Here is a 25,646-nt window from a genome sequence, read left to right as displayed (position 1 = left end):
TAAAAGAGCCCTCAAAATACTATAATATTTCTAGACATTATATTTTGAATGTACTTAACAGGTTTCTATGTCTAACCATCGTCTACGACTTATCTTTGTTACCTATGATTATGAAGTTGCTCAACACTACTTGTTTTATATCCTAGGTTGGCATGGCAGTGTCATTGAGGGAACTTCATGTAGGAATTGAAGAGAGAAAGATAGTACAATAATTTTTGTGAGCGACACAAACATAGATCAACAAAGGGTGTAAACTGTAAACAATCTTCTCCCTTGAATTACACAAGAAGAATGCCACCCCCAAAACCTTGATTAGTAAGAATGGAAAAGAATAGAGATTTTAACCTCCGCTACACTTCCTTAACACCTAAAGTATCATCTACATCAATGATCATCATTTTACCCCAAAGATTTTTGAGAATAGTGTCAATGAAATGGCCTATGCTAATAATGTTTTCTACAGAAATTTTTGAAGGCAAGAGAATACAATGCTCAAAGAAGGGCATGTTTCCTAGAAATCAATGCAAAAGTACTCCTATTGGTACTGAAGTAGCTAGTATGATATCAATGGTCTTGATTCTTGATAGTAGCAGAGAAGCAAGTGACTCTTTTCCAGACACATTTGGATGGTTGTCAGATCCAGTCTTTGTGTACTTTGAGAAGTAGAAAATGTTCGATAGCTCTAGTAGCTTCTCAATAATTCTCAGTGGAGGTCACTTATCATTACATTTTTCCATATAGTGAGATAAGGTGGAAAGCAATTATTCCAGTGGTCAGCTAGACAGCTGGCTACTTTAAATTGGATTCTTTTTGTCTCCTGCTTTCTATCTCTACCATGATCTAGTTATCATTGTGTAAAATATTGATTGAACTTGGAATTTCTTCAATTTATGTCAGATATTTAACTTTGTTAATCTGAATGGGAAGTCTGTACAACATTTAATGGTCATCCCTATCAAGATTACTGGGCATTTTTCAAGCCAAGAAATTTCATATGTTTGGCTACTAGTTACCCATTTTTTATAAAAGATTTTGTATTATATCACAGGGTTTGCCCTACCCTAATCATACAGTTTCCTAGTTTTGTTTGCTTTAGGGAAGTGGGTTCACAAGATTTTTTGCGATAACTTACATAGTGACAATTCAAGTATTCTTTGCTAGCTTGCCAATAAATCTGTTCACTTGCAAGATCCTCCTTCAATAAATTTGCTCCTGATGCTGAAGTCGCCTCACACGTGTCCCAATGTGTAGGCAAAAGGTACCCTGATCTCTTTTGTTGTAGTCTGTAAGGATAATAGGGCATAAGTTAAATACTGTTGCTCAAGAAATATGGTCTAGGGAAATTATGACTTAAGTTGACCCCAGCAATCAGCTTAATATAGCAGTAACATAGATTAAGGTATAACTGAGTAAATTAGCATGGATGGGATATAGAAATTATCTATGTAAACAGGTACCTTTCCAGATGTAAATTTAACACCTAATGATTGTGGATATTCCTTGTCAATCATCCAGCTTATCTGACATAGAAATTCACAAATTGAATGATGTGGAAAACCTTTCGGTTCCATGATAGCTTCCTCCAAAAAAGTATAATTTGAGGAAAATATACATCAGGAGTAACCCTGTTTATGGTTAATGTCAGATGTCTCTTAATACAGGAAGGGAGCAAACAATCTACAAGAAATACATTCAGAGAGACCGGATAACCCATATAAGAAGAAATTTGAAACTGGAAAGGCCTTGAAAGGGGTAAAATGTGCAATCACACATTTGTGCTGAAGAAACAATATGCGATGTTCAAAATTCAAAAATTGAAGTGAGCAAGGTGGTAAACTGAGGAAATAGGTTGTTTTGTCACTTTCAGAATTATATTTGATTGTAGCTTGGTTTTTGTACCTAATAGAGTCTGATACTGAGAGCGCAATCAACTTTCTTAAATACTCTTGAATGTTAGACCTCAGTTATAAGAAATTTCATACTTGGCATGTAAACCGTACCTTAAAATTTATTCACGCACCATAGCTGCTGCCATTTTTATTTCTTTTATCTTTTACTCTAATGGAACTTGGTCTTACAGAAACCGGAAAGAACATTGGTATCCTGATAAGATTCTTGAAAGTATTCCTTTCCAAAACGCATAATTTCTATATATAGTATCCAACCATGCAGGATGTTGAGTGGACTTGAGAGAGCCAATACTTATAGACTATAGTTATTACCATAGTTAACGACTGATTATGAAGAGATAATTAGTTTGTGACATCAACATTCACTTTTTAACGTTGATTCTGGCTGCAGGTAACGAATTCAGCTTTGGAAGTATTGGATTCCATTGGCAACAAACTTCAGACTCAGATTGTGCCAGTTGATCCAGCAACCAGAAGAGTACGTGATTTCTACACACAGGACATTGCAGTTCAAGCTGGGCCTTTGTTTAATTTATATTTTGAAGCTTCAATTCCTCCTCTCGGTTATACTGTCTATTTTCTAAAATCTGTGAAGGATGGATTTTCTGGTAAGTGATTAATATGAGTATTTGAAATATACTGCTCGCATTTTTTTCCGTGTATAGTTTATGTTTTATTTGCTTCACTATGAACAGGTGCACTGCAGATATTATTAAACCTCAACAAAATCTGGACGGGTTTCTTCTTATTCACATATTAAAATATGGAGCATTGCATTCATTTCATATTCATGTGTGCTTGTTTGGAAATTAGCCACAGGAACTTTGTCAATGAAGCCAGAACATATCAATGGAGAAATAATTGTGGAATCAACAAGGATTCAGCTTGCATTTTCAAAATCTACAGGGCTGCTGAAGGAGATCAGAAATCATCATAATAATGTATGTTATTAGATTTTTCTTTGTCCCAATTGAATGAAGCTGGACGTCATAATTTTTTTATATTAAATGGAGTAGGTAACCTGTAACGATATTTGATTCAATCTTAACACATTATGAAGAATAAGACTATACTGCAAATCCTTGTTAATATTCAGGAATATCAGTGCAAGAGTTCAAATAATTACATTTTATTTTTATTTGCTGTTTGAAGTGAATCGTATGCTATTTAGCATTTCTATTTACCATGCTCTGTAGTGTGTCAGCATCGTTGGCTTTCTGCTCAGTTGCAGCCTTTCATTCCTCACCAAGAGTTATTGTAATGTGATTTTCTGTCTTTAAAGTTTTTGTCTGCGTGGTAGATCTAAATTTATCTTCTCTGTTTCCTTGTTGTGAGGAACTCTTGTTGTCCTCCTTTTATTTGTCTTCAGTCAGACAGAACTAGTTCTTAGACATTTTCATTGACAGGATTTTTGTTTTTTGATAATGGAAATGAGAATATCATAATAGAAGTAACAGGTAAAAAGTAAATTTTTGAAGCCCTTTGCGAGTACGTGCAAGTGGGGTAGAAAACAAGGGCCAATGCACAGTTATCAAGTGTATTAAAACTGTTAAAAACAAAAGTACACAATTAAGCTTTAGAGAATAGAAGATACAAGCAGATTTATCAAAAGAGAGACCATACAAGTCTGTGTGTAAATGCAATGAGGGACAAAAGGGAGCAAAAGAGAGATTTTAAGATCTCAGATGTTTTCTGGGTTTATGCAAAATCTCATATGCTCTGGCCAGCAGACATTTGACAACTCAGGTTCTTATCTAACTTGTTTACATGTCTCCTTGGCTATCTAGAAGCATTTGCCAGTTCTCAAATGAGGGAAAAAGTTCCTAATAATAGTGATTGTCCACTAATCAGGAGATTGTTTTGGTTGATGTGGGTTTCCCAATTAATTATAATAGGACCACATTAAGATAATTAATCATATTGAAATTACACAACACTATTGGCTCACAATCTTTACAATTTCTCACACGTGCGACCTCATACCTTGCGCACTCGCTGGCATCATCATCTGACTATCTTTTGTCACTATCTAACCTCGGATAACACGATTCTATCTCTGTTAGGAGATACAATCCATTCATCAGAAACTGCTTCTCAGATACTTTGTTTGTATAATGCTATCTGTAAATCAGGCATATCTTTTGCATGGCTTTGGCTTACTTGATGTGTAGTTAACCTCGTCATCAAGACACAGTGTAGAACACGTCCTTAACCGTGCTTGACCTGATCATCAATTCTTTGTCCTTACGACCTCATTCTCTGTCTGCTACTCTGCTAGTCTTCTCATAAATACTGCTATGTTGACATCAATGTGTAATGTCCCCATTTTTTTTCAAGCTCTTGGGATTAGCCTATCATGTGACCCTTGTAGGCTAATGAGGATGGACAGAGGGTCTCTTTCAGTGGGCATCTACTTCAGGATTTAGTATCCTATGCTTTGGCATTCGTTTGGCGTCATTCGGACTTCATTTGCTATAGTTTTGCCATGTTTACTATTAATAGTAAGTTTGATATTGATCGAGAAGGACCCTTTCTATTTTTGGAAAGTTCATTTGGTCACATGAAGAAATAATAGGTGTGACTCCTATTTCAGGCGACATATTAAAATGATAAGTATTTTGGGAGTTATTATTATTTTGGTGGCCAAATTATTATTAAATCATTAAATGGCTTATTATAAAGTTATAATTTAACTTTATAATTTCACTTAAGTTGAGGGTTGAGTCATCATGGGAATGGGCCATTTATTTAATTAATTCATGGAAGCCTAAGCCTAGGGATTAATTTAAAGTATTGGAGTAAATGAATTATTAAAAGAGAAAAGTATATTTTTCTATCCCACATTGGTAAGAATTGTGTTTGAGCTCTCACAAGAAAGAATAAAAAGGGACTTGAGAGCTCATTCTAAGATATCCATTGTTCATTTGATGAAAATTTATTAAGTTTCTTGGCTGTGAGAAATGGCTAGGGTTTGAGGATTGATTCCTCATTTGGCAATTTGAATCATCAATGTTTGATGATGAATTTTGCAAATTGAATTCTCATAATACTATTCTGATTCTGTGGATGCAAATTTGGTGTTGTTGTATACCAAATTTGAAGAGAATTATTAAATTGCTTGCCTCTTCATTGGGGACTCAAGGCGCCACCAAGCTACATGTTTCCTTGGATATTTCATGCATTTTTCATATCATTTAGATGCATATTAGAAGGTATGGCTGTAGGTGAAAGTTTGTATCAGATTTAAGCATTATTTTTGTGGATGTAAGCCAAGAGTCTTGGCATCTTTTTCATTGTCATCATTATAGGAAAGATAGCATTACAAATTAAGTGTCATCCTTTGGGACTTATATATTATTGTAATGATCATTTTAATATTGTATGAGGATGTATGCCAATTGTATGACGGAAAGTCACTTGGCTGTAGGTGGTTAGTTTGATGTTAGAATTCATTATTATGCATAGAAAGGATATAAAAGATTTGCATAAGCATCCTAGGTGTTTGATAGAATTATTTAGAAGTGAACTTAAAAGCAATACTTGCAATCACAAGTGCTGTTATAAGTTATTAGAGCAAACTGAAATTTATATCAGTCATATGACCCTTGTATGCAAAGTGTTTGATGAAATTCCTTGAGCCTTTATCAGCATTTTGAGATCAGATTTGAGCAGGGTCATTACACAATGACAAATATAGTCATGATAACAATTTCCAACTTGCTTTAACAATGCTTAGGATACTCCCCTAAAGGAGTACCATCAGCATTCATGCTAACAAACATATCTGGTGTTATTGTGTATGATTATCTTCTTATGGTTTCTTTTTATGTTGATCACATAACTCAGAGCTAACAAGGATAATAAAAGTTGTTTTGATCAGATAACTGATTCAAAATCTCCCCCCCCCCCCCCCCCCTTTTAGTTATCTTGGCGGACTTTACTTTCTTACAGGGTAAAAGGCTTATTTACTTATCAAATTAGCTGTGTTAAAAACCCTTGGATGTTGCATGACGAATGAGCTGAACATGCTAGATGTGACAGTAAATGTAGAATGGACATTACATGATAGCTCAGCCTTATGCATAGTGCCATTGTTGTTGGTCTCTGTCTCGAGTAGTAGTGACAACCTAGAGAGGGCTTTCTTTTACCTTAATCTACTCATCATAGCTGATAATCACATTGCTTTCGTTCCTAGATTGTTGGGTGTTCATGTAATAACCCCAACAGGCTATAGATCGGATAAATGCTAATTTTGAGTTAAATGAATGATTTGTTATTTTTTGTCAAACACTTCAGAGGTCAACTTAACAAGAACACTACTCCACCATCAAATTAACAAGCAATTAACTAACTCCAACCCACCAATGCCTCAAACATAGAATGATTAAGTTTCGCTAGGCCAACCCTTAAGAGTTTACTGACATTAATTCTAATAGCCTGTTGTACTTTGGATTAATGAATAATATATACTACAAAGGAAAAAATACTGACAGGAAATGCAAGCGATGCCAAATGGAAATTATGTAATTATTAAACTTTGATTGTGCATTGATAATTACAAATTAACAATGTGGAATCTGATTATATATGCAAGCTGGTTGGCCCAAAGTCTCAGATTTCAGACTTCATAAGAATAGCCACCTTCCTCTAACAAAAATGCAGCCTCCAGTAGTTACATGCAAGTCACATAGATCTGGCTGCAAGTCTGTAAAATAAATTGCAGGCTTGAAACCTTGAATCCTCAGGCTTTTTCCGTACAACTGCAGCCCACTATGAATGCAGCTCAGAATTGAAACACAGGTCCAGAAAGGGAGTTAGCAGGTCTTGTAAAATGAATGTTGGGCCCTTGAAATGAATTGCAACATCTTCAGACATTGGCACTGGCCTCAGATGTAAAACGAAAGGTCAAGAAGTAAATTGCAGGTGAGAAATAATAGAATATCTGCCCTTAGGAAAGACACCCAGACATCCCTTTACGAAGCACGATTGAAATTGACATTTGATCGGTGCCTGATAATTAACTCCAGCCCTGTGAAACTCTGATCGACCTCCTATAGGTTTCAATATTAACATCAATTCCTACACCAACTCACTCAATAAACTTCAGCAGTAAATTCTCCTTAGGCACAGTATGAACAGTAAGAGAAATAGCCAAATGTATACCTCAACACAATTGCCAATACAACCTCAGAATTCAGAAAAGTCATAAAGGCAACAAAAGAAAATAAATATCCAAGTGTGCTTTTCCTAATGAAATGAGCTCATATTTATAATGCCTTGTTGACAAAGTTTCCAAAAGAACTCAACTTCAGAAATTGTGAAAGTTTCCCAAAAGAATTCAGCTCTTGAAACTTTCCAACTCAACTCTTTTGGTAATATCTCTTAATATCATTATTACAATAATGCAACTTTAATAATTAATCAATAAATAAGAGCTCATGCAATTATCTACCACATCCACTATAGGGGATGCCCAATTGCCAAAGCCACCCACAGTACTGCCGAAAATGGAAACTATCAAAAATAGATTTACTAAAAGTAGTAAGTCTGCACCCAAGACCTCCAAATCACCTTGTCAGCTCACAAGGGTCGAGATGATGAACTAAACAACATTAACTGCATAGACTTGTAAAAAATGGGGACATTACAATTCATATCAGTAGAAATAATTGTGGATATGGTAGAAGGAGGAGAGTTTCTCCTTTCCTTGTATAAGTTCTTAAGGGTTAGTTTGTTTGAATGTAAGGATTTGAATTGACAAAATTGAAGACAAATATATAGACCTTTTATAGCAATATGGAGTTTTCTTTATGTTCCTTAGGAGAAATTATTTTTTGTTTCCTACTTGAGATGCCAAATTTTCAACTTCTCTTGAACCTGTTGCAATTATATATTAAAACCAAATCAATCCTCTAAAGCAATTGTTACTTAATTTTAACATATGTTAAAATTCCATTCTAAAAAAATGATTAAGTGAAAGTACAATTATACATTTTTATTGCTTTCAGCTCATGTTATAACTTCTAAACCATATTTCATTTAGAGTGAAAGAATAGAGTAAAAAAAGTCCTTGTATTATTCACCACGATAAATACAATTGATATTTATAAAACTGAAATGAAATTAATGCTGAAAGTAAATCCTCTCACACAATTGACCATGAGAGTGGCCCCTAGTCTACTAATACATGACTCTATTCTATGAAAGTAAATAACATGAATAAAAGGAACCTAGAATGAGAGAAGGTCATAGGGCACCAATCATTGCCTGTAATGATTGGTCATATTCTGCTGCTCCAATCCCGCTGGTCCGTAGCCCCGAACTCCATCTCCTCCAAGTCTCTAAGTCCTGCATTTATAGGAAAATGTGGTAGATCCAATGGATGTAAGAAATGATGGAAACATCTTACCTCGTGCAAATATTCTATGTTACCATCATGACATGTACTTGCATAAAACAGAAATATCTACCAACAACAATAGAGGCAAATAGTTAGATCAAATGTTTTATTACTAACATGTTTGTTTCCTGTGTAGTGTTTTATCTGTAATAGGTATGCGGACATAACCGTAGGCTCCCACGAGGGTTATTGAGCTCGACGTACCTATTAGAGGTAGAACTAATGTAGCTAATCCAGGATAGTATAATAGAAGTGTTAAAGGGACATATTTATTTATGAAACCTTTAACTTCTGCAATAGATATGCTTCAACAAGTTCAGTTTTAGAAAAGCTAACATTAAAGGGACAAGTGATTATAGTTTGAAAACTTTTGTTTCAAAATATATTAGATAAGAATGAAGATTTCAGGTGAAAGCATTCAAACAAGTGCGAGTGTGCTGAAGAAGAAGAGCTACAGAAAAAAGCTTCAGAGTAAAACATGATTTTCAGAATCATCAGGTTGGAATGCTATAGTTACAAAACAAGAAGGTATAATAAATGCACGTTACAAAATCTTCAACATTTTGCAACAGAAATAAGTGAACAGCTAGGTGGAATGCATGATAACCATACAAAGGTTTTATGACAACAAGCCGATCTTTAATCATGCATGAAGGGACAATGAGTGCTGTAACCAGAATACACCTGTAAATTTGTTACAAGCAAGGTCAAAGATGTACAGTCAAAAGTATCAGGGAGATGTTATTTCTACAAGCTACAGTGTTATCAAAATAAATAAGTTGTATTTCAGTAGTCTAAAAAGTAAATAACTGTTTGTATAAGAAAATTAATGAGCAATTGTTTTTTGTAAAACAACAGTTTTTAGCCATATAGAAAGAGGAACACAAACGGTTATAAGTTCAAATCAGCAAAGCAAGATACAGGAGATCTGCATTTACCAAGTGATAATGGAGACTTGCAACAGCAGGGGCTTGTTAGAGAGCATAAGTAAAATACAAAGCTTCTACCAAAAGCCTATGGTTACATTATATATCAGCAAAAGCTACAGAACGCAATGAACATGTAAATTGGAAATGTTGATATAGCCATGTCATTGGACTGTATTTAGGAGAAAAGTTGTTAAATTCTGGAAATGATTCATGATAGCAAACAGGTCAAACAATGCATCAACTTAGAAATTTGAGAAAACAAATCATGTGAAAGATACTATAGACAGAGAAACTATATAGACCTACCAGCGGCCCTCATAAGTTTATGAGAGGCAATTTTTAGAAGCAACAGTCAAGTGCAAATACAACAAGGAGCTCAAGCTTCAAGAATAAGGAGGTCTTTGGTAAAACCCACAAGCAGGAAAAAGGACCAATCCCCACGAAAATGTAACAAGAAGAAGAAATTTTCATGAAATCCTTGCAAGGAATGATTATTTCTTTTGTTTATAAAAATAAATCTGTAGCTTTCATTGACAAATCGACGACAAAGTCATGACTCATGGCCAAATGCATGAAAAATATGAGCCTAGATGAAGAAAAGAAGACTCTGAAAAAAGTGTTGATGGCTTCTTATTTTTGCCCAAGGATAAAGTGGGAGATATTTGTTTACCGTACAGGATAAATGGTTTATTAATGCATTCAGACAATAGACAAGAACATGTAACACATAAGTATTCCTTGTATTATTCGCATGTATACAGAAGATACTACAATATTTGATATGATTGATTCCAAGTCCCTTTCAGATGATGTACATATACTTTCCCAAAGGGGTGACTCAATTGTCACACGCCCGTTCAGATACTATTCTACCCGTTGGCTACAATATTGATTTTACTGACAACATCATCCCCCCAAAAAGAAAAGTTGTCTCCGGACGACAATTACAAAATATCTGAGACAGATTAGCAAAATAGAATATACTAACTGTGACTAACTATAATAGTATAAATCTTTTTCTGTCACACCATTTTCACATTTCTCTCGTGCTTGCACCAAACTGGTCTCAAAAACACGTTGCATCTATAGCCTCTGCTAACACAATGTTGTCTCCCTAGCCAATCTGACCTTGATAGCTACTTGTTCCGCCTTCTCTGCTTCCACTCTTGGGCATGCTGAGCCAAGTGTTTCTCTACTATTTCCAATTGGATGGTCATCTCCTCCGAGCTCTCTATGCATCCACCAAGACAGTCTCACATCCAACACCTACTCCGAGTGCCTCAAAGTGTATCACCCCTCTCGAAAGGCTTGCTCCAATGCTCTCTCCACCTCTGGCACACAGACACTCTATGCCTGCAACAGGTCCAGGTCTCATCAACTAGTCACATTTGCCATGACTGATAATTGCACTGACTGGGGCTCTAGGGGGCATAGCTCTTAGTGAGGTCTCGGGGCAGAGCCCCAAACACGCTCCCTGTCACGATACAGGGTGGGGTTGAGGGGTAGTGCCCTTGCCGCCAAGACCAAATTAGCACTCTCAAACCCACACACAAGTCCATGGAACACACCATTTTTGTGATTTTCTTCCAATCCCACACTCTTTTTGCCAACCGCTTATGTTTTCTTTGTTACCTATTTATGTCTTTCCTTTCGGTACCATATGTTTTCCATTCTCAATTGTTTTGATTTGTCGTCATTTTTTTTTTAAAACACTTCCTGTCCCCTTCTATCAGTCACCCCTACCCTCATTTTAATAATGGCCGTTCTGTCATTTGCAACCCTCTGACTGATCGTACGGTAATGCTTTCTTCATTCTCCCATCGATCCTGCAAGGGTTGTACAACCACTTCTTCTTTCAACTCCTGGGCGTACAGTCCAATTTTGCTCTTCTGGGCTTCTCTTTTTCGGTTGTACAACATTGACACTTTTCACTTTCATGTATGTTGATAATGTACGGTGCTTGATGTTTTTTTTCCTTGAGCCATATGTTGGTACGAAATATCTTCATATGGCTGCTTCCATGTCTTTCTGTTGTTTTAATTGCTCCTCCATACGCCTACAGTACTTTCATCCTCCCAGTAATGCTCTTGTATGTCTGTACGGCCCTATATTTTATCCTCTGCCATACAAAAGGTCGTATGATGCTTTCTCCTTCACAGATAGTGCATTTGTGTCCGTACGGTCTCTGCCTTCTTGCGTGCCGTACAGTTTATTGCAACATTTGCTAAGTTCCCATATCCTTGTATCCGCATGTTTTGCCTCTACTAGCCATATAGTACCTTCTCCTTTGCCATACGGTATTCTAATTGTTTCCCTTCTATCACCATGTGTCTCTCTCCCTTTGTCTGTACGGTTGTACAAAACTCCTCTGTCTTTGTCTTTTATGTCCATACGCATTAACTCCCTCCAAATGACTTTTGTTCGGGCCGTATGGTGTTTGCCTTTTATGTCCGTATGGTCCGTACAGTGTCTTTCAAATGTTTGTTGCTCAAGATACTCTCTGCTCTCCAATGAATATCTTTCTTTGTTCAATGACATTTATTATAGTCTCCTTTTTTTTTTGATGGCCGTATTGTATTGTTATCTTCTGCAGACAAGTCTTCCAACCGTACTGTGCATTGTATGGCCTTCAGTTTACTCTCTTATCACTGCTCTATACAATTTTACATTATTATTATTATTTACATATATACATTAATAATTACTGTTTTTATATTGTCTCTCAATTGTTCATCCAAAAAGGTGCGTTATTTCTTTCATGGTAGATTTTCAACTTCGACCCATTTACTGCATCGACTACTGCCTTCTCGTCGAGCATCCATAATTTTATTGCTCTGTTGTCGAGGGGCAGCACCCCTGCCACCAAGACGAAATTAACACTCTCAAACCTACACAAAAGTCCATGGAACACAACATTTCTGTGATTTTCTTCCGATCTCACACTCTTTCTGACTATCGCCTTTCTTTTGTGTCCGTACAGTGGTCTCTCTATGTTATGTTACAACCTCGCTGCTAATACTATGCGGTGTACGGCTACACAATGTACTACCTCTACAAGTAGTTTGTATGATCACCACAAAGTATGCTAATCAAGGCTGTACGGTGATCATACTCCATATCCGTATGTTTCCCTCCTGGTCCATACGGGATTTATTCCTCTCCTAATAATCGTACAGTGTACGGTATCCTTACAGACCGTACAGTACTATAACCTCTCCTTCAGACTGACCTCTGCTTCTTCTTGCTAGTCCGTACGGCCCGTACGGTATGCTCACGCTTGGTTTATGCTCACCATACCAAGCCGTATGACAATGTTTTTTTTTTATAGTTGGTCATATTGTGCTCTTCCCAGGCCATATGGACTTCCGTATGATAATTGTGTTACTCTCTTCAGCTGTACGGTGCACCTCCAGGTCTCTTCCTGCAAATTTCCAGCTGTACGGTGTATTCTTCTCTCCTTTGCATGGGTCAAAGCTCTCTTTGGATTTTGGTACAATCTTTCTTGAACATACAAATTGCCGTACAGTATGTGATTTCCTTAAGGCCGTACGGTGCATTAACTTGTGTTATTTAGTCTGTACGGTCCAATTCACTAGTTGGTTATTACTCGTATGGTGATACTTATTCCCTTGTTGAGCTGTATATAGTGTGTCATGTACAATATCTTCTCTTGTTTGGCCGTACGGTGGATCCCTGTGATTTCTTGCCATCTTTTGCTTGGCCATACAGCATCCTTCCTAGGTCGTATAGTATTTTGTTTTTCTTTATTGCCTTCCTTTCTTGGTTATGCTCCTGATAGGCCGTACGACCTTGTTTTATGGCGAATGTACTCCCTTCTACTCTACTCCACATGTGCCCGTACGACTAAAATTCCTTTTGGCGCTTGTCCGTACAATGTACTTGCTTTGCTTTCCTAAAAGGCAGTACTATTTTAAATGCAGCTGTTTTTAATATTGGATTCTAGTTATCTCCCACTAGTATGTTCTTTGGTTCAGTATCATCTCCCAGATTCATGGTTTATATTGTGGCCTCTTCATAGTTTATTGGCTTTTCCTTATTGAATACATATGCAGGTGTTTCATCCAGCTGTGTGTTCCCTGCTTTTATTTTCCTAAATTCTTTTGGAAATCCATTCCCGTTGCGTTCTTCCTCTATCATTAGTATGTTGCAACTTTGGAAGAGTCCATAATCCTCCATCTGCCAGGGAAATAGTCTGTTTAATAAATCCAGATCATCGTCCTTTGATCCACCTTCCAACCGTAGGACTCCTTCCTCATTTGGTTCGATTTGCTTCTTCCCTTTGTCCTCTCCTTCTGAATTGGACGATCTTGCTTCTTCAACCACCATTTGTGTGTGTAAATCAATAACGAATCTCCATCCTCTGCTCTCCATTGATAGCATAGTCTTCTTCCAGTTATGTTTAATCTTTGCTTGTACGAGCCATCCTCTTCCCAAAATGGCGTCATATCCCCTTCTTTTTAGCGGGATGACTACAAACTCGAGTAGGAACAACTGTATTTCAATCGTTACTGGTTGTGCCATCAGGATCCCTAGAGGCTTAATGCCATGTTGGTCTGCAGTTAGCAATTAGAACGTGGGTGGCCACAACGTCGGCTGTCCCAACTTCTTCCAGGTATCCTCTGGTAGGACATTTACCCCTGAACCTCCATCCACAGTTGTGTCTGAGAGGATCATTCCTAATATACCCATTTCTACGACCGTTGGATGCCTTCCTGATGTGAGGGCTAGCAGCATTGGGTTTGCTGCACTTGTTCCGCTTCCCTTCTCCTTCCTAGGTTCTTCTGGTAGTTTAGTAGCTAGAGCCATGTTTGTGAGTGTTGTTCGTAGTTGGGGCATTATGAGGATCAGATCATTTAATTTTACTGGTACTTCAATTTGTAATATCCGCCTTATGATGTTCTGTTCTGCATAGTTCCTCATTGAGGTACCCGCAGTGTCCCCCTTCTTCGTTTGCAATTTCTCTATTTGCATCTCCGTTTCAAATTCTGCCCATGCTTCCTCTAGTCTCTTCTTTTCTTCTGTTGGGTTTTGGTACAGCTTTGCCTGTTTACATGTAATTGCTAGGATTTCCTCTTCGTCCGTTCTCGATTTGATGCTGATCAAATTCACTCCTGATTTTGATTTTGGGCACATGGCATCTTCATGGTCTCCAGGACCACACCATCTGCATAACAACTATGGTGTGTTCGTCGTTGTACAGTTTTGTGCAAAGTGGCTCCACAAGTTGCATGCCCGACATTGAACCATCGGTTGGCCGTTCGCATCATTATTATCGTTATTATTGTTGATGTTGGTGTTGTTGTTTTGTCCCCTTCTGTTGTTTCTATACCCACCCAAGGTGGCACCGTTATTGTTTGATTCCATTCCCTCCTGATGTGGATGCTTCCTGTGTTAGGAGCACTTGTTGATGCCCTTTTGTTTTCATATTTTTTAGAAATGGAAAAAGAAATCTGTAAATAAGCAATACCAGGAAAGAATCTAAGTGAGTAAATGCATGAAAAGATATTACCATAAAATAGGAGAGAGAAAGCTTCAAGCTCCAACACCATGAGACAAGATATTTGGAAAGGGGAAAGCAAAGAAAACCCCTTGTGACATTATGAATGAGGCATGAAAAGCCTAAGAAGGAAGAGAGAGAGAGAGAAAGAGAGAAAGAGAGCAATCGCTGATACAGTAATTGTTAAGAGGAAGAAAACTCATTGAGAAATGAGAGAAGAGGGTCATCTCTTAAATAGAGATGAGAGAGAGGAGTTAGAATGTAACTCCCATGTCTATGAATGCCACCATTCATAAGTGTGTGAGGCCAAGTGTGAGATTCCTCTTAAGGAGGAATAATCTAAATTACAAATTACAATATATATTTGTCTTCACATATTCCACTAGATGACAAAATAAGGTGTAGTGGAAAAAGGACAAAAAAGAAATATATTAGGATACCTTGGCTTATATCCTAATATATTATAACAATAAGAAAGGAGGTCTAACCTTGGTTTATAAACACACCAAGGAAAGATTACAACTTCTAACAATATTGAACGGGCATTCCTTTGTGGAATGTCCTGCAATTTGGCAAATATCACATAACTGATTCTTCAGACAGGATCCCTTAATGTGACCTTTTGTCTTGCATTCTGTGTACCATAGCTCGTTTTCTTTAGTTTGGTTATTCCCTTTCTGTATATTCTTAAACTCTTTCATCATTCTGATCATATCCTTTTGGAGAGCTCAGACCTTCTTACTGCCCTTTTCATCACTTCTGCTATCCTCAGAAGAGGATTCATCCGAGTCGGATGATCTGCTTTTCTTCTTCTTTTTCGTTTTTTATTCACTCTCTAAGTCCATCGCTTGATTGTACATTTCAGTGTATGATGATGGCGGTACAATCTTCATTTTCCTTTTTAACTCCGAGCGTAGTCCTATGAACCATCTCTTTTTCAGCCCGTCTGCTGGCTTACTTTTCATTTTATTTACTAATTCTTTTAGTTTTCTAGCATATACATGTACTGTTTCATTTCTTCCTTGTTTTGTGGTGTAGATTTCTACTACTATCTCGGTGTCGTCTCGTAGCAGTTGAAACTCTGTAATAAATTCCTTCTTTATGTTTTCCCATGTGGTTAGCTTTGTTAGATCGGTGTCCGAAAACCAATGGATTGCTATACCTCGTAAGGTGGTTGGAAATCGCCTTGCCTATTCGTAATGGTCATTTTCTCCATTCGCTGTCCAAATTGTTTTGCAAGTTTTGCAGTGTCTACTTGGGTCAGCCGTGCTATCCCTGTCGAACTTTGGTAACTTTTCCTTTGGACCTGCCATCAGTACCCTTCCTTTATTTTGTTGTGCACTGCTATCTGTACCCGTGTTGTTCTATACTCCTGTATCACTCTAAACACTCATGTTACGGACATCTACATTCTTAAGTGGCATGAAGGCTTCCTCAAGGACTTGGTTGTTTCAACCAAACTATATTTGCTTGTTAGGTTTATCAGGGACGAAGAGTTCACCCCACGCTCGTGTTCCTTTGACACTTAGAGCTGCATAGTCCTTTCCCTTCCGTTCGGTTTCCCCCTTGGCATACACTTGTTTTCCAATTCTTCCTTTGTTCCTTCGACCACCCTTTGCCTTTCTCAGGCTTCTTCTATCAACCTCTCGCTTGATCAACTTGCTGACTACACTCTGTTCATCAATGCTCCTATGGTACCCTGGTCAACTCCTGTGACACCAATGCCGTACCCTCAGCGAGTTGTTGGAGTCTGTGCCTCCAGTCTCTTTTCTATGTGCGGTTTAATATTTCCCATGCCACACGTATGTTGTCATCTTCTCGATTCTTATTTCTATCTTTATTCAATGTGTTCGGCATTCATAGCACTTGGTCCTTATAGGCAACGACGCCAAATGTTTACCATATAGGGTAAACGGTTTGTTAATGCATTCAAACAATAGACAAGAACATGTAACACAAAAGTATTCCTTTTATTATTCGCATGTATACAGAAGATACTACAATATTCGATATAATTGATTCCAAGTCCCTTCTGGACGGTGTACATATACTTTCCCGAAGGGGTGACTCAACTGTCACGCGCCCATTCGGGTACTATTCTACCCATTGGCTACAATATAGATTTTACCGACAACAATATCTACAATGAAATTGATCAAGCATCCAAACGTAGTTCAGTTGTATGAGGTCATGGCAAGTAAGACAAAAGTTTATATTGTTCTTTGAGTTAGTATATAAAGACAAGCTCTTTGAAAAAAAATGTTAACCATGGAAAAATGCAGAAGCTAACTCTTTAAAGAAAGGAAATTGTAATTTCAAATCTGCAACAAAAGCATGTACCCAAATCATGGTAGACGTATGTATTCGAAACCCTCAAGAAGAATTCTTAGAATAGTGATCACATTACAATTTTTAAAGCCCAAAAAGAAAAAATAAAGAGAGTTTACTTACAACGGAAAGGAAAAGATGGGAAATGACGTTGAATGCCCAAGTTTCTGGCATGACATGCATTAGAAGAGAAAATAAACTCCAAGGATACCTAGCAAATAAAGAAGTAGTCATGGCAAGGGTTTCTCATCAAGAATGACGTTGAAAATGAAGGCATGGCCATGTTTTTCTTTGCTCCAAACACCACCAAAAACTTCAGCCACGACATGAGGCAAGTCACAAAAAGAACGCTGAAAATAGAGTCATATGAACGACATTGCAAGCAGACACTCAATCACGGCATGAGAAAAGAGTCACAATAGCAGTAAAAAAGCCCAGATCTAATGCCCTTATGCAGAAACCCTAGGTTGACCTTCAATTCCAACTTCCAGAAATATCAAATAATGAAAAGAGAATTATCTTTAGGGTAATTGCGTAAGATATGTTTGCCCTCAACTCTTTTCCATATGTTGTTTTGGAGTCTAGATTTTTGGTGGGGTGATTTTATTTATTTCTTTTTCCATCTTTTGTTTCATATTATATCCGTGAGGAGGGGGGTTTGTTTCCTAAAACTTTAGTGTTTGCATTCGTATAAATGTAAAATAAGTTTATTAAGTGTTAAATTATAAACCACTTTATAAATGTTTATTATTTCAAAATACAAATACTAGATGGTTATAAGTTAGTTTCTCCTTAATTATGAGATTTTGACTTAGAGATCAATTCGCCATGTGTTCTTGAAGTAAGTACAGACTTGAAGTCTAGCTGATGGCCTAAGTCATTTGAGGAGCATTGTTAGGAGTTAGTTTGTGGTCGAATTTGACTTTGTCAAGTCGCTTTAGAGGTCTTTATGGTTAGTTGGAGCATTTTATGGGTAGTTTGACACGAGTCATGGGTTTCATAATGACTTAGTGGAGTTTATGAGACAATTAGTCATCATTTTTTGGTGGTTATGATTCCTATTTTGAAGGCTTTTTTCATGGATTCAACCCCAAAGGGGTTTGTACTTAGTCTTTTGCGACTCATGTTGGTTGGTAGTTTTGTTTATGCAGAGAAGACATTTTGTGATATCTCTTTGGTCTTGAGTGTTTTTATGATATTTTTCTATAACTCAATTTGGATTTGGAACACATATTAGCTGAATCTTTTGCGCTAGCTTCTTCTTGAAATCTAGCCTTCTTTCATTTCTACACCTTTGTATGAATATGTGATTGATGAAGTAGAAAGTGAATCTCAGGATTCCTTGTTATTTTGTCTCATCTCTTACCTAGTTGTAGTAGTGTACTTTTATTTGCAGGCTATAGTTCGTGTCTCTTACTCTGAGATAGTTATGTGAATGTTTGTTTTTCCCTAAGTCTCATGTTTAGGACCTTATTCTGAAATATTTATGCAAACCTATATAGGATTAAAGTGTTTATGTCTACAAGAAGGATTTTACTAGTAATGATTAGTTGTGTGTTCAATATTCACAAGATTTGGTGTATCACTTGTTAGCTTTGGTTCAGTTTTTAGGTGTTCTTTCTGCAGCTATTTCCTCTTTTCCCCTCAAGTGTAGTTTGTTTCAGTATTCAGAGCTTAGGTGATTATCATAAGGAGATGGCCCATAACCAGCGATTCACTCAATTCAATAGGAAAAGCCCACTACCTATGAGTGATTCAATGTTGACTGAAATTTCTAGTTCATTTCTGTGAGTTTAGTAGGATGAAAATTCCAAGCCTCAACAACAATAATCTAAGAAGCAAGTGTAAACTAACAAACTCTGTTTTGGATTTCATATCTTGGGAAAATGTCATCATCTTGTAGATGTCATTGATAATATTAAGTTGCTAATAACACAACATTAAGATTTAAAAATATATGCATTCCCATAGAACTAATGCATAGTGTAATGAGACTTGCCGAGTCTGACCAAGACTTTGCGAGTCCGTGGTAGAGTCCCCATTTCCGAGGCAATTTGCCTTTGGACTCGGACTCGGCCGAGTCTTGGCAGAGTCCACTCGGACTCGCCAAGTTCAAGGACTTGCTAGACTCGCTGAGTCCCGAGCCTTGGACTCTCGCCGGCGGCCAAGAAAGAAAAAAGCAAAAAATTAAAAAATGCATTGTTTTATGTTGTCTTTTTTGGTTCTTATAATATGTTATTGACCTAAAAAGGTCATTCCACCATTTGCTAATGCTCACAAGAGAGAGGAAAGAGTTAGAGAAGAATATTGGGGTTTTGAGAGAGAAATCAGCAAACCGGTTGGCTCTCCCGTATTGATTGCTAATGGTTTTTGCATTTTTGTAGCTTGCATTAAAGCATTGAGAGGAGTTTAAGGGAGCATTTGGAGGAGGTTTCTACAAACTTGCATTTCCATTGTTTGACTTTGTGCAAATTTGAAAAAGTAAGCTACAAGTTGCATTTCTCTGTGTTGTTTTGTAATATGTTTTATACATTCGTATTTTTTAGTATTTTTACTTCTCATTTTGTTTAAATTTGTTTGGTCTCTACTACTAGTCTACTACTATCTACTATTTTTTACTTCTCATTTTGTTTACATTCATATTGCAGTAGGCTAGTAGCAAACACATTGAAATTTGACATAATGTCTCAGGGTGAGAGAAGTGGAACTAGGCCTCCATTTAACCCTAATGCAGACCCAAGTGCAATAGCAAGGTATAGGGCTTGGAAACATGCCATCCTGGGACACATAAAGGGAGTTGTTATATGTTGGCATTGTGGTGTAGCATATAATGGGGGAGGAATAAATAGATTGAAATATCACCTAGCAAATATACCTAGACATGATGTTAAAAAATGCAAAGATATACCCCAAGATGTTATGCGAGACATGCAAACTCTTCTAGAGGAAAAAATGGAGAAAAAATAATTGAAAAAGAAGCAACATGAAGAAATGACACAACTAGCCCAATAGGGATCTTCTAGTTTTCGCTCTCCATTATCCCCTACTCCACCTATGGATGCCATTGCTTTTACGAGTGTGACCGTTGGGCCTCGCATTCGTAAGCAAAGATCGACACTTGATTCCATGTTTGCTCCACGTGCGGCTCTAGGTGCACAACCATTGCTTGAGGGCATGGGTTGGAACAAGAAGAAACATGATTATGCAAAATTGACACTTGGAGACTTCTTCCTCTACAACAACATTTCATTCAATGCAGCAAGGTACTTATTTATTTAAATTTCAATTTGTCTTCTCTTGCTTTCAAAGTTTCAACTTTCAACTTTCAACTTTCAAGAGACAATAATATGCTTATTTTGTTTATTTTAATTTGTATTTTGTTTTCAAATTTATTTATAATATACTAATTTGTTTAATTTTAAATTTTATTCTATTTGTTTTAGGTCCCCTTATTGGCAAATTGGAATCGATGCTGTTGCTGTTTGTGGTCCGGGGTTCAAAGCCCCTATTGCTAAAGAGCTAGGAGGCTCTATTTTGAACCAAAGGGTGGCTGATGTAGAAGTTGAAATCAAGGAGCAGCGTGAGGGGTGGAAGAGGAAGGGTTGCACCATCATGACTGATGGTTGGATTGATAGAAGAAGTAGAACACTCCTCAACTTTCTTGTCTCCTCATCAGGTAAACCGTAATTGTACTTCGAGTCTTAGACATTAAGAATTTAAAAGTAGAACTTGTACTTAAGTGATTAAGTTTATAAATAATGAATTTATAAATTATGATTCATCATTAATCATTATATTAATTTGTTTCTTTTTCTTCAGGTGCCACAGTTTCTTTGAAATCAATTGATGCCTTAGGAAAAACAAACAATGCTGAATATCTTTGTGAGATAATGGATGAAGTGATAGAGGACGTGGGTGAGAAGAATGTGGTGTAGATAGTTACAGATAATGCAACAAATTATGTTGTTATAGGAAAGCTTCTTATGGAGAGATACCCTCACTTATTTTGGACCTCTTGTGCTACTCACTGCATTGACCTCATGTTAGAGGATCTTGGTAAACTCCCTTGGATAAAAACAATTATAGAGCGAGGAAGGAGTGTATGCAAATTTATATATAATCATACATGGGTCCTCAACCTCATGAGGAAACACAATAAGCAAAAGGAGTTGTCTTGGCCAGGGGTCACTAGATTTGCAACCAATTTTCTCACATTGAAATCTTTGCTTGATTCAAAGGGAGATTTGAAATGCATTTTTATTAGTGAGGAGTGGATTGCATCATCATATGCAAAGACCACTGCAGGGATTGCTGTAGCTGATCATGTTTTTGATGAGGTTTTTTTTTGACACCAATTGCTGATATTGTGATGGTAATTTTCCTTTTTGTCCTCATTTCAACTTTATTTTATTTATGAAATTATGTTATAAATTATTATTCATTTTTTAAAGAAAAAACTTAAAGCTGATTATTTCTCTTCCAACTTTCATAATGATTGCAGTTTGTAAAGCCGCTTGTTGTTCTTCTACGAATTGCTGATGGAGAGAAGCCCTCAATGAGCTACATTTATGAGGACATGGATAGAGTGAAGGAGGCCATTCGCTATTTTTTTGTAGAGAATCGAGATAGGTATGGGCCTATATGGGATGTCATTTATAGACATTGGCACAATCTACTTCACAGGCCTATACATTCAGCCGCCTACTTGCTTAATCCAACATACCAATTCAACCCACATTTCAAGGCTGATTATGAGGTGTGGAGTGGCCTCTACGATGTTGTAGAGAGAATGTCACCTGATTTAGCAGTTGGAACAATTATAGTCCGTGAGATTGAGTTGTTTAAGAAAGCTCAAGGGGACTTATTTACACGGGAGTTGTGCAAGAAAAATAGGATAGAATTGATGCCTGGTAAATACTAAAAATCTTTGATTCCACATCCTAATTTCTAATAGTAATTCTATTACAGTATTACCATTTTAATTTGATAAATTCAAAGTTATTGATATGATTCAAAATTTTCTTGTTTCAGATGCATGGTGGGAGATGTTTGGCACAAAGGTGCCAAATTTACAGAGGATTGCGATTCGCATCTTGAGCTAGCCATCTAGTGCATCAGGATGCGAATGTAATTGGAGCCTATTTGAGCACATACACTCAAAGAAGCATAATAGGTTGGCAGTGAAAAAATTAAATGATCTTGTCTTTGTTCACTACAACCTTCGCCTTCGCCATAGACAGATCTTTGGCACCAATACATCACCGATTGTATTAGAGAATGTCGATCCTCATGCGGAGTGGAACACATAGATGGCTGATCCTGTCTTTAGTGATGAAGATTTTGAGTGGGTAGATCAGGGGGATTGGAAGGTTGAGGCAGGAGCGATGGTAGTTGAGGAGGCTAGAGCGCAAGGAGATAGAGTGCAAGGAGATAGAGTGTAAGACCTTGAGGCTAGGAGTGATGGATCCCAGTCTCATAACGAGGATTATGTGGGTGAGGTTGAGGATGATGACGAGGATGAGGATGAGGTTCAGGCTTAGCCTCAGACACAGGGAGAGAGGATGGCTCAAGGGTCTTCCATGACTTATCTTAGGCGCACTCGTAGGAGGACATAGACTACTATGAGCCTTAGTTTTCTAGTTGTTATTTTGATATATGTTTTGAACTTTTGAATTTGATACCATGGATTTTGTAATCCATGAATATTGTAGACATTTGAGTCTTTGACACTGGAGTGACACTATGTTTATTATTTTATAGTTTATAACTTTATATTGTGTTATTCAGTTTTTTTCCTTCAGAAATTCGCTTTTATACTTATGTGATCTATGCAAAATTGTATATGTGTATTAAGTAGCTTCTATTTATCTCAATTACAATGTATTTGATGTTAATTGACTAAAAGATGCATGAAACAATCTTAAAATCCTTAAAAATCTTTGAATTTGATGGGTTTTTCAATTTTCTGAGTCCTGGCCGAGTCTGAGTTCGAGTTGGATTTTGACTTTTCAAGTCAGAGGCGAGTCTGAGTCCCGTAACACTGCTAATGCAATGCTAGCATGTAATGTCCCCTTCCTAGGTGACGAGAGATGCACAAAGGTTGACCTATCATTTGAGTTCGCGTAGGTTAACAATACACTTAGGGGACTCATTCAAAAGGCCATAGAGCTTTTTAGGGGCTTTGTGAGCCATTTCAGATTCACAAATGACGATTCCCACATTTTAGGGAGGTCTTTTATTTTTTTAGGGGGAACTTGTAGTTGACTAGATAACCACTTGGAGGTCCATGGAATAGAGTAAGATCCCTATTGAGTAGTTTCAACTATTTGAAGATAGGTTCTTACTTTTTAGGGTAGGCTCCTACTTTTTAGGATGGGTTGCTACTTTTTAGGAGGAATTACCAACTAGCCTGTAGGACTCGGGCATCGTCAACGATCACATGGCTTTAGTCAAAATTCAGTTCTGAGGCCAAATTTGAATTTTCTGAAAATTAGAAAATATTTTAATATTTCCTAATATTGTCTTAAATTGTACCATCTTAAAATAGATGCACTCGTTATTTAAGACCTTTTAGCTCCTCTCCCTTAGTAACCTTATGGACCATGGATGGATTCATGCTCAATCACATCTTTCTCCTATTCTGCTCCTTATTTTCCATTCTCACTAATTTAGCCTCCAAGATCTTATGGATGGCTCCCTGTTGGCCAACCTTGGAATAGGTCGACAAAGTCGCCTCCTCTGGAATAGGTTGACCTCTAGGTCAACTTGTTCCACTTCCTTGGTAATTTTCTATCCTGCCCCAATCCTGTGTCAAAGTTTTAAATTTAATTATTGGGTGTTCTTGTCGGCTTGCTTTGTTTTTGTGCCTGAAAATTAGTATAAAAGGAAGCCTAGGTACCTCATTTTCACAAATCACATCCACAAGCAATATAACAATCAAGCAAGCTTAAGCATTCAAGCAAGAAGATTTCCTTCAAGCATTCAAGGTGTTTAAATATTCAAGGATTTTTTGTGAGCATTTCCTCTTTAAGATTCAACATTTTGTTGGCTGCCAAGGGAGGAGATCTACATTGAAGCATTCATCATCTCCTTCCTTGATGCACATTTACATCCATGGCTCCATGATGTGGTTTTGGTAGATCCATTGCACTTGTGGAGATATCCCGCATCCTTTACTGCAATTTCAACATCTACAACATTCAAACATTGAAAATCCTTATTAACAAGGGTTTCCATGTGCAAGGTGAATATTTACATTTGTCTTGCTTTAATTTACACATTTACATTTCAATTTCAAGGTTGATTCCTAAATCTAGGGCTTGACCAAGGCGAGCCCTCATCCACCGAAAACCAAAAACATTATTTTCTGTGTGCAGGAACAGGGTAGTAGAATTGTGACTATAGATTTGAAAAACATTTGCCGAGCCATTTTTGAAGTTGGTCGAAGTTGCTACAGTACCTCGAGAACATGGCGACATTTTCACTATCTTTTGGGACACAGTTACATTTTCAACGTCTTCCTGAGACCCTGTGGAAAACAACATTTTCTAAGTTTTCGGTTGTGATCACGAATTTGCATATGGAAGCTCCGTCATAGTTTTAGATCCGTGATTTTTGGAACGTAAAATCATATTCCTCTACACATTTCGAGGTGAGTGCTTTATCATTAATTTCATCTTTTGGTTGAGACCTATTTTTAAATTGTAATTGGGCTAATTGCTTACACTTAGCACCTAGACCTATTTTACATTTCTCTTTTAATCAATAAAATCAATTGTACTTTTACATTCACACATCTTTAATCAAATCTACATTGCATGAAAGAGGACTTGCTTGCATACTTCCTTGATGTGTTTTGAGTTTAGCATTAGCATCCCTTTATCTCTTTGGGTTTTGCTAATCTAACTTGGATTATACTGAGAGTTATGTTTGGAAGCCCCTCTTTCTCTTGTATTGAATGACTTAGTGTGAAAGTGGATAGTTAATGAATTTATCTCATCTAATTAACATTGTTAAATTCATTGATTCCATTTTCCCCCTAAACATAAATAAATTGATGTAAATGTGATTTTATAGAGTCCCTTTGAATTATAATAAAAAATAATAAAACCTTGGTTGGTTTCCCTAGGCTATTTAGTTGATAAATTGTTATTGTAAAAGGGGAGCCACTTTTATAATGGCAAAAAGGGCCTTTGGGTTCAAAATCCTCCTTGGAAGAGGAATTTTAATTAAAAATAAATCCATTAATAAAGTTGTCTAGGCTTAGTGTTGTTCTCCTAGTATGGTACTTGCCATTTCTAGGAGGGAGAAAAGTAAGAAAAATAAAGATTGGGCTTCGTTTTACATTAATTCAAGTAAATTTTCCCGGCTTCTTGGAAATTTAAGGTCTGCAAATTCAGATAAGTAATAGTGCACTTTAAGGAATGTAATCTCCTTGAAGGTAAGTGGGTATGGATGCAACCCTCATCAAACCAAGGAATTCATTCAAGATTCATGCTGTGCATCTTTTTTAGTCTTATAGAAATAGGTATAAACTCTGGACAAAAAAATTGTTAGATTTT

At 36.9% G+C, this 25,646-nt stretch overlaps 1 protein-coding gene across 1 annotated transcript in view; it reads left to right on the top strand.

Annotated features, from left to right (window-relative positions):
* Window positions 1-25,646, top strand: part of LOC149528258 (alpha-mannosidase-like) — a 230,329-nt gene that overhangs the window by 90,931 nt on the left and 113,752 nt on the right. Inside the window, exons 15-16 of the mRNA XM_089811810.1 lie at window positions 2,302-2,518; window positions 2,724-2,851. Coding sequence (XP_089667936.1) covers window positions 2,302-2,518; window positions 2,724-2,851 — 345 coding nt within the window. The remainder of the gene's footprint in view (window positions 1-2,301; window positions 2,519-2,723; window positions 2,852-25,646) is intronic.

This window comes from Cupressus sempervirens, chromosome 11 (genome assembly GCF_028749045.1).
Source record: "Cupressus sempervirens isolate cs-2001-9-10 chromosome 11, ASM2874904v1, whole genome shotgun sequence".
NCBI classification, from domain to species: domain Eukaryota; kingdom Viridiplantae; phylum Streptophyta; class Pinopsida; order Cupressales; family Cupressaceae; genus Cupressus; species Cupressus sempervirens.
This window is presented reverse-complemented; position numbering and strand designations above follow the sequence as displayed.